We start from the raw sequence: 12040 nt of genomic DNA on the forward strand, positions 1-12040 counted from the left end.
CTTGTCCAAGGAGGGAAGACGTTTACTCCCTGAAGCTGAGCAGTAGAGAAGCTGTTTTTGAAGGAACTTGATCGCTTCAGGTATTGAGGGACAAATAGGGACTACATGAGGAGTCACATCAGGGAGTTTTGTTGTCTTCCACCCAGTTTCCTGCTGTGTGATTTTTTCCCTATGTAGTTGTAGAGTCCCTGTCTTAATCCTGCCCAGTTTTTATAACTGTTCTTCCATTTGCTTAACTGTTATAGCATTTTAAAAAATAAACTGTTTCTCGTTCACTCTGCTGGGGTCCTCCTTGCCTCATATTCAGCCATATATTGAAGCATGTTGGGATTGAAAAGGGCATTGACTGGGGGATTGGGAGAGTGGTCTGGACGTTCTCCGGTTAAGATCCAAAACTACAGTGATAACTGCCAGTTAAAGCCCTTGGCCTGCTCAAAGGTCCCTTCCGTACATGCAGAATAATGCACTTTTAATCCACTTTCAATGCATTTTGCAGCTGTGTGGAACAACAAAACTCACTTGCAAACAATTGTGAAATTGGATTGAAAGTGAATAATTCTGCATGTGTGGAAGGGGCCCAGGGCCGGAAGGGGAAGGAGGGATTCTTGGATGGCCAGTCCCTTTCCATGACAAGAGGGTAAGGTATAAAGGTTTTTAGTGGAGGTGTATGGGTATCAAACAAAATGACACCTGGCGAGATTCTGGCAACCTGAAAGAGAACTGGCCACAGAGTCTTTGTTTTGGGGCATGTTTGGCATTATTGCCCATTATCCATCAACCGGCTTCTTGTTTGTGTCCAGAAGGGGTGGGGGCGATGTATTGTGAGTTCTCTACCACACATGCATACTTTAATTTTTAATATTTTTTTTATTTTTTAATGTTCCAATTTATCCATATGAAAAAGGCAAACTATTACAGAAAAATCTTGAATGAGGCATCTGCACATTTTCCTATCACTGATTGTCTTCTATGGTAGGAAGAGGGGGGGGGGCGCGAAATGGAGGTGCGCAAACACTAAAAGGACAGTGTGAACAGCTGTTTGCTAAGCTCCCCAGGTTCATGATCATCCGTCTCTCAACGCGGTCCCAATGTGCTCCTGAATCATTGATTGCTTGTGTATATTGCTGAGTGACTGAGGCTTATCGGCCGAGCGGTCGCTCTTCGTTGAGCTCCTCCACCTTTTAAAGATAAGTTTTAAATTTCTCCTACCCTTTGTAGTTTTATCTCTTAGTATTTAGCACTTTCTTTTAATTTAGAGCTTTCTATTGCAATTTTGTTGAGAGAGATTGCTTGTGTATAAAACAAGGCTGGAGACATCCGTGTTTGTTGATCAAATGCAGGGGCAAATCAGGTGTTTGGACTGATCAACTAGTCTTATTTAAAAAAACATTTTTAAAAGTATTATTATTTTTACATTGATGTGTCGATTTATTTTAAAATTTTTAGAAGATCTAAAGATGTACAGAGGGGGAAGGCCAGAAATGATCCGGCAGGACAAGAAGCGGGAAGGAGTCAGTGACAGGGAAGAGGATGAGGAGAAGCAGCACGAGGAAGTGCATACATGTGTGTGTGTGGGAGACTAGGCAGGCTGTTTTTGGGCATAGGGAAATGATGCAGGGCAAAGCTGTGCCCACTGGTCAATCTGTCCCACTCTGGTGGCGAGGCAAATTAACTTTGTGCTAAGTGGTCCTGCTTGCCGCAGAGAGAGTGCAAAATGAAAGCGGACTCAAGGAAATATGTCCGCATAAGAAATGTTGCTGCAACAGACATTTGCCTCCACTATGCAGCAAACACCCTGTGCGTAACTGGCCTCTGGAAGATTGATGAATGGTTGCCCAGCACATTGTTCGTTGCTAACTTGCAGCTGCTTCAGGGTTATTACACAGCAGAGAAAGGGATATTCCAAAGTAGAGAAAGGGATAATCCTGTGGTACTGCCTCGCACTCCTTGGAGAAATGACAATAGAAGAGTCAATGGCACAACAAAAGTCTGTCCAAAACCTGCCCTGACCAGAGATTGTATACATCATGATTGGAAGCGAAATGCTGGGTATGAACTATTGCCTAGTGGGTGGCATATTAAACTTTTTATTCCAAAGGAGTTTTGTACGAGTCTTTATCACAGAAGGTCATGAGAGCAAATATAATTTTTATGACATTCCTGAACTGCTTAGGAAACTTGCTCCAGCTTTAGGGGAGTTCAGACCTTTCAAAGGGAAAGCACCCCCCCCACCCCCCGAGTTTCTGACAAGCAAGTCACAGAGCTGCTTAATCAGCAGGTTTTGACCATTGTCAGGGTGAGCAGGCTAGGAGGATGCTATTGTATTCTGCATGCTAGGAGTCTTTGCATTCTCGACTTTTAGCATTAAGCTCTGGGATAATTCCAGAGTAAGATTAGGCCAGAAATTCTGGATCAGAGAAGAACGAATCTCAAACTTCAGTTTGCCCAGTGTTACAATGCTATTAACATTGGCACAGGTAAAAACAAACAGATGTGTTATACTCTGTTTCACATAAAGGTGTTAGTTTGGTGAGTTGAGGTGCAGCAGTGGAGAAAATTGTATGCTTCCGCATTAGAATATAGTCCTGAACGAATATAAGAATTATCAAAACCATTATTTTGTGCATTACTGAACATGGTACTTTGATACAAGAGAATTTAAGCCAAAATGTATTTTACTTTCAAACAGATGCGGGGGGGGGGGGGGGGAGGTGCAGGGCTAGGTAGGCACTAGGACCCAGGCATAGCATTCTACAACAAAGAAGGTCCAGCATGCTTTGTTCTGTGGTGGAGGAATATACAATCTACTAACATCTTTATGTGAACCACAGTATAGATGAGTCTTAGAACAGGAAACAGACACTATAATTGCACAGTGATGCCTGGTTGACAGTGGCTATCCAGGTTCTCAGCTAGAGAGGTCCTTCCAGACATTTAACTGAGATCCATTAGCTAAAGAGGGCAGGAAAGGAACCTTCAATGGATGAAATATGTGCTCTCCCACCAAGCCACACCCACCAAACTTGATATTGTTCACTTTGACTGACAGCAGCTCTCTACTGTATCACTCCAAGACCCTCAACCACAGCTACCCACAACCCTTTTAGCTGAAGAAGCCAGCGAGACACTACTATAGAGGCATTATCAATCTCCTATTATTGGATCATGTGACTCTTTAAGTCTTAGGTAACTCATGTTGAAGGAGTGCATTTGCATACAGGAAAATCCAGGAGACACAAATCCTTTCTTTCTCTGCTTTCCTTGGTGGATTCACATGTTACGAACAGTCTTCCTTGCACCAAGAGGCAGACCGCGGGTTTGAAATTCGGCAAAACAGCGAAGAGACAAACGAACAGGCAACTTTGGTTTTTATTAGCGGTGTCTTCATTGGACAGCTTGATTTTGGAACTTCTAGGAGAGCCGTTGTACTGTTAGTTTGCCGTGGCAACAACAATGGATTTAATGCATTCAAGTTCAGACAATCCAAGAGATCCTTGGTTGGTAAAACATGAACAACAAAACCTAAGCATCTCCCACAGCTTGCCACATGATCAAAACAGGAAAGGTGGTAGGGTGCTGTGCAATCACCATCCCATAATAGGAAGACCACAATAAGCAACATAGTAGAAAAACCCTACAATAAGCTAAGTGGGTGCAAGAGGTTACAAGGACATTGCCACGTGGCCCTATTTCTGTGAAATATCCCAGAAAGGTGCACATTTGGTTACATCAAGGCCAAATCTTCAAGTGTTTCACATCCTGGTTAAAGGTCCAACATTTTCAAAAGTTCATCGTATCATTTTTATTTGTTTTGCGATCATAACTCGATCGTGGCAAAAGAGCAGCAGATACCTCTTTGGTTTTTCCCCGGTTCTGTCGCCTCCAGTCTCTTTCCTAAAACAGGCTGCACTTAATTAAACAACTCATAACAAAACAGGGGAGGGAAGGAACCACCACCACAAAAATACTGGACATTTGGCACAAATTAGTCATGGAATCATTGTGATTTCCCTTGGCACCTGGGCAAAGGGGGGGGGGGGGCGGTCCCTTTCCTATGCAGTGGGAGCATCATGTTTGCCCAATCTTGTTATCAGGGGGACTTGTTTATGGCCCTCAAAGCAAAGGAATTCAACAAGAGGAAAATCAACATACTATTTTAAAAGAAGAAATTGCTCCACTAGGGAGCAGGCTGGTGCCCGGAGCAACACAAAGCCAAGTCTGAGGGGTAAAACCACACGGCCAGCTGCTCCATTTTTCTGCTAAGCCTCGATGCAACTCTCGCTGTAAACATGTTAATTATGGACTGCGCTCTTTATGGGCAGAGAGTTAATTCACCTCAGAAATAGCTGAGGAAATTTTAAAAGGTCCAGGGGAAAAAGACACCCTGGGCCTTTCCCCACTTACCTTAAGCCCCGCGCTACTTGAGGAGAGTAGCGCAGGGTCCCCCGGCACTCCCCACGAGAGGGGCGGCGACAGCGCAGCCGCCCCGACGCTGCCGCTGTCGCGCCCCCTTAGCGTGAGGCACCCTGGCGCTCTTGCAAAGGGCGCCTTTTGATGACCCCACACAGAGCGTGGGGACGCCTGGGCATGCGCCAGGGATGCCGCATGCTGGGAATTGTGTGCAGCGACGGCGGCCGAGGGAAAAGTGGGGAAAGGTCCCCTGTCTATCTTTCGCTGGACTCTAAATAAAAAGATATCAGCCTTAAGAAATCGGTGAGAGGAAACCCTAAGAATCAGACATAGTTAAAAACCAGACTAGTTAAAAAGATGCTCATGGCAGTGACTGCCTCCCCACAGGATAGGGGCCTCTACAGAGAACTTTTTCACACATTCTTGAGCCTGCAAGCGCAAACGTAGGTCAGGCCCCTGAAACGTAAAAGGAAAACTAAATGTCAAAATGGGAGATTCATGATTAAGTATCTTGCGCTTTTTATTCCAAACCCCACCCAGAATGGGGAAAAAAACCCACAATCCTGTAAACAACTGAGTGGGGTTGGCGTCAGATTGAGGCTTGGGCATGGGAGAAAGGTGGTCAAGGTCTTTCCTCCTCATCCATAAACTGGCCTACTTACACAGCCTTAACTGCTTCCCCTCATGTGAAACATAAAATATATACCATGGGACACCTGTATAAGTTTCCTCTGGAACCAAAAAGCCCCAGGAGGGGGTAAAGGTTGCAAAACCAGCATGGAGGGAAGCCATTCCTTCCTCCAGCCCCTAATGTGGATTATTTGTGAGAACCAGGGAAAGCTTTCAACTGACATCCCATCATCACACCTAGCTTGGGCCTACGGGGCCTGCTTCCATCTAGGTAAAGGTCATGAGGAATCAGTTGTTGGGAAGACTTATGGAATGCATTACATTGCTGCTTTGTCAAAAGCCTCTAAGTCACAGGTGTCAAACTCGCGGCCCTCCAGATGGTATGGACTACAGTTCCCATCATCCCCTGCCAGCTGGCAGGGGATGATGGGAACTGTAGTCCATACCATCTGGAGGGCCGCGAGTTTGACACCTATGCTCTAAGAGTTCTCTCTGCCCACAACCACACTTCCTGAAATGTGCAAAGTTCAAAACGAGGGGTGAGGAGACAAGAGAGGAATGAAGGCCACCGTGCATCTGATTCCACCCAACCCACACAGCCTTTTGAGTTTCTCTGGGATGGCTCCCTTGGGAAGGAAGTCAACAGCAATCCCTAAAGACTCACTGCTGGCAGATTATAGGAGTGGAGTATCAGACAGTCCCATCCCCCACCCCCCAATGCTATTTCTGCAGAGTTCTCCTTAGCTAAAGGTCAAGTACTGGCTTCTTACGATGCCCCTTATAGGAAAGGCATAGCACCACAACATGACAAGAAATCCCCAACCCACATATCCTAAATTACTACAGTTTGTAAAAGGCATCTTGGCTTGAACTGTGTGTGGTGGTGGGGAGAAGGGAGGCTTCTTTTCTCCCCGCCTCCTGGGCACCAAGAGAATCTCCCACCTCTCAACAGCAGAGACAGTGTTTTAAATTCATTGGCCCCTCACTTAAATCTTCTCTGGTCACGTCACCACACAATCAATAATTTAAAATTTTCCAAAGTTCCTCCTGATAAATAAAAGTCAGAAAGCTCGATATGGACACAGCTGGTTAGGGACTGGATTAGTGTCCTGTTCACAGCATAGGAAGAGGAGACTCCGGCACACCCCAGGTGCACTCGTGCAGAGACATCCCTAGAATGCCCTTGGAGGTTGGTCACATCTTCTTTTCTCCCAGCTGTTGCCCTACAGCAGGTGTGGAGGACGGGCGCTTACTCAGCTTCCCACCATGTCCGCCTCAGTCAGTTTTCCACACCTTGTTGAGTACCTTGACCACTTCATCATAGATGATGAACACAATGGCCACATCTAAGCAGAGACCCGGCCCAGACGGGGGACGGTGCCCTTGTAAAACCTGCAGAGGGTGACAGTAAAAGAAAAAAGCATATGGATGGGTCACAGAATCCAAGTCAGGTTGTAGCAAACATCAGCTACATTCAGGAGTCATGATCCAAGAACTTGTGGGCGTAGGGGCAAACCATGGTGCTTCTCTGGTCGGAAATTGCATGGAGGTAATCACTGTAATTATAATGTATCTGCAGACATCAGGGTAGCTCTAGGAATCACTGGAAGCTCTATGATTTTACCACAGAGTTTCTGGTGATTTTTACAGCTACTGCGTGCCATTTCTTTTTTGTTTTTGCCAGAAATGAGGTGATGTCACAGTTGAAATTGCACACTTCCTACATCCCCGCACTCTTACTGGTTGCTGGGCACTGTCAGGAGAGCCTGTTCTAATGCCAAACCTTAATTGGTGTTTTATTGCTGCTTTGAGATTTTATTACTACCTGCTGCTTTAAGGTTTTTGCTTGTTTTAAATTTCATTTATCTGTTACAGCGTTGCTTATATATGGAGCGGAAGGGTTGGTTTTCTTTAATCGCTGCTGCCAGTTGCTTATAATTGTTCTCCACTCTATATTTTTGAGACAATTTTGTTTTATCTGTGTTTTATCTTGCAGCAGAAGGGATACAAGGGTTATTATGAAATAAGCCTGCTTTATTTCCATTTATGCCTACCCAGAAGACAACTCTCTCCGTTTGTATGCATCTTCAATGCTGACCAGCCTGGTGCTCAGTAGCATTAAACCATGTGCAAGCGATGTTTGCTGCTAACAAAATATACTCTCGCCTAGTCATCTGCCTCAAAAATCTCTCATGACCATTCTCAATGGTAAATGGTCCCTTTACTGTTGACTGTACTCCTGTCTATTCTACTTTTCTTGTAGCTACTCTTTCCATCCTATTTCTTTATCTTCCAAACTTATCAGATGCGCATAGTTCTCACCTTCCCAGTGAGATCCTCATAGCTGCACTTTGAAGTAGGTTAGTGTGAGAGCACAGCATGACCCTGATTTTAATATGTGTCATCCATTTTCAGACTCATTTTCTCCCAGTCGTTACGTATGAGAAGAAGAAGAAGAAGAAGAAGAGTTTGGGTCATCCCCTTCTCCCATGTGGAGACCCAAAGGCTTACAAACCCTTCACAACAAACACCCTCTGAGGTGGGTGGGGCTGAGAGAGCTCAGAAGAATTGCAACTAGCCCAAGGTCACCCAGCTAGCGTGTGTTGGAGTGCACAGGCTAGTCTGAATTCCCCAGATAAGCCTCCAGAGCTCAGGTGGCAGAGCTGGGAATCAAACCCGGTTCCTCCAGATTAGAATACACCTGCTCTTAACCACGACACCACTGCTGCTGGGCACCAGTCCCTCCAAAGCTATTCCTTAAGTTACAGAAAGTTCTTTAAGTTACAGTTACAGAAAAAGCTATTCTTTAAGCTACAGAAAATGGCAAAACTTACGCCAAGGGACCTTCATATTTCATGATCTTGTAGGCACAGTCCCAAGTGCTCTTGTATTTGTGTGCTTCAAGACCCTTCAAAGAGAGGAAGAGAAAAGAGGTTACAAACAAACAGCCCATGGGGAAGGATTGACAGGAGCCATGGGGAATGACTGGTCGAACCAAGAGAATGGACAGTGTGGAAAAGGCTAGTTCCTCTATATTGAAAGAAAAGGGTGCTAATAAGGGCACCTAATGGTGAGCTATATTTGAAGTCACAGCCTCTGACACTATAGTGGGAGCAATAGACTTTTGTTTCTAATTTATCAAGAGCGTAGCATTATCTCCTGTGTGTTGATTGATTAGCCATATAGTTTGTCTCGGAGTTTGGTTGCAGATTAAAGGTCAAGAGCCACTGTTCCAAACAAAACAATGCCCTCTCTTCAAAACACCAAGAGACATTTGCTGTACCTGCATCCTGGTCTTCACGACATCCAGCGGGGTGTTGCCAAACACACTGGCAGCTCCAGCGAGAGCCCCAAATACCCCAGTGACCAAAGGGTTCAAGACTTTGTTGGGATCATCACCTAGAGGAAATACATTATTAAAAAGGTGTCAGAACAGCGGCCACACTTGAAATGTGAATTGGGTTTACTATTAAAAACACAAGCATTAACAAGGGCACATTAAGCCAGGAAAGGCATCCCATGCAGTGGTGGGATTCAAATAATTTAACAACCGGTTGTCTACAAGCACCATTTTAACAACCGGTTCTGCCAGAGTGGTGCGATCCTGCTGAATCCCACCACTGATCCCACGCCAGCAATATGTTCTACTGAAGGCTCAGAAACAGACTCTATCCATCTCATCACCAGGAACCAAGTTACAGGCCAGCAGGGTTTGAATAACTGTAAGACGGTTTATCGATAGACTCTTAACCCGACAGGTTTGCTCACCTGATTCCCTAACTCAGTTTGCTCCTATTCACAAAACTCCAGCCTTTACTCATTATCAAGGAGATTCCTCTTGATTTGTCCATCTTTTCTGATATTCTGCCGTCTCAACCCACAGACTGCTCACCATTTAATTTAGCAGACCGCTTTAGCCGTAGTGCTTCTACCTGCTCTTCCACCTCAATATTTAGCAGCACCTTAAACTAGAAAGAATATTGCTGCCAGCGGCACCATCTGAGCTGGTGTTTTTGTTTTCTCTTCCTGTTCCCATGTATAAAACTTGTGCGTGGCCAGAGCTACAGGGCAGGGGCAAGTTCCGAACGGCCCTTAGTGCTTGGACAAACTGGCCAACTGGATCCAGGATTTGTCCGAGATATAATTTACCACCTCTGGTACTTTTGGGGACTGTTGTATGTTGCTTTGGATCCCTCTTTGAAGACAAAAAATGGAGAATACAAAATCTAAAGAAGGTGATAATTGGTCCACTTATTGCCCTACTGGCTATTTTGGCAGCCGTCTTCAGGCCACTAAATGAATATTAGCAGGGGATCTTTGGCACGAAATGTGGAACCTCCAGCCTCAAGTCACTGCCTCGGAGAATGGTGGAGTCTCCTTCTTTGGAGGTTTTGAAACAGCATTGGATGCTATATGTCGGGAGTGCTTTGATTGTGTGTTCCTCCATGGCAGGGGGTTGGACTTGATGGCCATTGAGGCCTCTTCCAACTCTATGATTCTAAAGCAGGTGCCCCCATCACTGAGGTCCAACCTAGTTCAGTTTGTAAATCTGCTTTTTACTGAATCAACCCACTGGACCGTTCAGTTCAGTATTGTCTGCTCCAAATGGCAGCAACTCTCCAGATTCTCAGGTATGGCGATGTCCCCCCTCCCACCCAAACGCCTCCTGTCAAAGATTTTTAGGTGGAGACAATGGGGAATTAAACTGGGGACTCCTGTATACAAAACAGGCACTCTACCCATGAGCCCACTCTTGCCAGCAACTCAGTTATTTTGATATAATCACACAGCAACAAAAGAGGTGAAGAAAAACATGCGAGAAAGATAATAGATGGCGGTCAACAGACTGAAGAGCCGTGTTTTTTTGAGCATTTTAAACAAACATCCGAAGAACTTGCTCTTGTTAACAGTAGGAGGCTGACCTTAGGAAGCCAACTTGTTATTAAACAGCATGCCTGCCAAAGCTGGTTATTAAAATCAAAACAAGCATAGGCGGGCATACTTCAGAGAGTGCAAGAGTTTTACGCTGATTGCAATATGCTGTACCACTGTGTGGAGGGGGAAAACACAAATGTAGTTGAACATCACCACCTGGTGGCTCAGTAATAGATAAGGCTGCGGTTCTTTAAAAGATGGGCAAGAGCAATGGATGCACACAGTCCATCTAATCTGTTTTATTGGGACTACCCCACGGCACAGAAGAATACATGCCTAGGTTTGGCAGCTAGAACAAGGGACACCACAAAAGGTAGCCAGAAAAAAACAACAAGAGCATAAGAACATAAGAAAGAGCCTGCTGGATCAGACCAAAGTCCATCTAGTCCAGCACTCTGCTACTCGCAGTGGCCCACGAGATGCCTTTGGGAGCTCACATGCAGGATGTGAAAGCAATGGCCTTCTGCTGCTGTTGCTCCTGAGTATTCCCTTTAATTTGCACCAACCAAGAGATCATTGCTAAGACTGGCTGCAATGCCACCAGTACATCCTAACAGTCCTGCATGCCCCTTCTGATTTGATTTTTCTACCTCCTTTCATGCCATTCGCTAACCTTCTCTGACATCACAAACGGCCCGTGTTGGCAGAGCCCTATCATTGGCTTAGCCTTCCTGGCCCTCTTGTTTCACTTCCCCTGAGATCAGTAGCTAACCTGTTCTTTCCCATAAACAGCCTGTGTGAAATCCGTTACCAAACAGCTATAGATCATTTCAGTGGCCTGATGGACAGGCAACATTACCATCCAAGGAACTCAGGAAAGCATGCTCTGGCATATATTTTATCCTCTGAGCCCTGCAAAGTTGGTTCGGCTGAATGAGAATGATTGGCCCAAAACTACCAGCAAGGTTCTAGACATAGGTCTTCCCAGTTCTAGTCAGACACCAACCTCTGCAACAGGGTTAGGAGCTGGAGCAGCATGGGGGCTGAGATCTGGGAGGTCCCCCTCCCCGGCCCATGTCATCTCTGCCACAAACTAACTAAGTGATATTGGACAAACCACTCTTATTCTTCCCAGCTGCAAGGTCCCCTATATGGGGATAATAAAATTGGCCTACTTTACAAAACTACTGTAAGGAACCAATTATTTTATCTGAAACATTTCTAACATTGACAACGTCGTATAAAATAGTAAATAAAAAAAACCACTCTCCCCCAATTTTTTCAAAAATCACCTTGCACTGTCCAGGGGGCGCTTTTGTGCATGCTAATGGAAAAGAAAGCCAAAAGACCCACTTATGCAAATATGAAATGGTTTGTTTTGCCTTTCCTTCGGTGGATTTCAGCCTACAGCAGAGCACCCATCAGAAGGAAAGTAGAGCCTGCTGGAAATGGAACGATTGCAGGTGGACCAAATACCTTTGTACCAATTTCTGAGCGCCGTCATGACGTAAAAGCGGATAGCTTGGTTTGATCCCTGCTTTAGAACAGTTGCTGTTAAGCCTTGGTATGTTCCCTTCAAGCCTGCAACAGAAAAGGACAAAAAGGAGAAACATAATGACTTTGCTGGCAGAAGATTGCTCTTCAACACAGACACCAATCCTTACCTGGGGAGGGAGCATAAGCTGTTCTCTGTGATTGCTCTTTGAGAGTTGGGAAAAAAACACAGACCCCCACATTTACATGCAACAGAAATTCAGTTTTGCCTGTCTCCGGATGAACCATAAACAAAACTGTGCAGTCCCAGAAAATTAGTCCAAAAGCAGGGGGCCCAGATTTTACCTGGGCCCCGTTTGAGGCCCACAGGGGTGGAAGAGAAAAAGGCGAGCTTCTAGTGGCAGGATGGGTTTCTCCTGTTCGATGGCCATGCTGGCAGGGGCTGGCCAATTGGCCATGCTGGCAGGGGCTGATGGGAATTGTAGTCCATATCATCTGGAGTGCCAAAGGTTCGCCACCACTGTTCTAGAAGCTTCCATATTGGATGAATGTCATAAAGACATATACTGTATTGGGGCCCCTGAATTGGGTGGAAAGGCATCACAGAATTAAAAATATATATATAATAAAG

The 12040-nt window shown here is 45.3% G+C and overlaps 1 protein-coding gene across 1 annotated transcript in view; it reads right to left on the reverse strand.

Moving 5' to 3' along the window:
• Positions 1–4548: 4548 nt before the first annotated feature.
• The window catches only part of SLC25A1 (solute carrier family 25 member 1), a 41150-nt gene continuing 33658 nt past the window's right edge, over positions 4549–12040 (reverse strand). Inside the window, 5 exon segments of the mRNA XM_048514365.1 lie at positions 4549–6393; positions 6396–6432; positions 7875–7948; positions 8324–8439; positions 11392–11496. Coding sequence (XP_048370322.1) covers positions 6316–6393; positions 6396–6432; positions 7875–7948; positions 8324–8439; positions 11392–11496 — 410 coding nt within the window. The 3' untranslated portion in view covers positions 4549–6315.

This window comes from Sphaerodactylus townsendi, linkage group LG13, assembly GCF_021028975.2.
Source record: "Sphaerodactylus townsendi isolate TG3544 linkage group LG13, MPM_Stown_v2.3, whole genome shotgun sequence".
In the NCBI taxonomy this organism is placed as follows: Eukaryota; Metazoa; Chordata; class Lepidosauria; order Squamata; family Sphaerodactylidae; genus Sphaerodactylus; species Sphaerodactylus townsendi.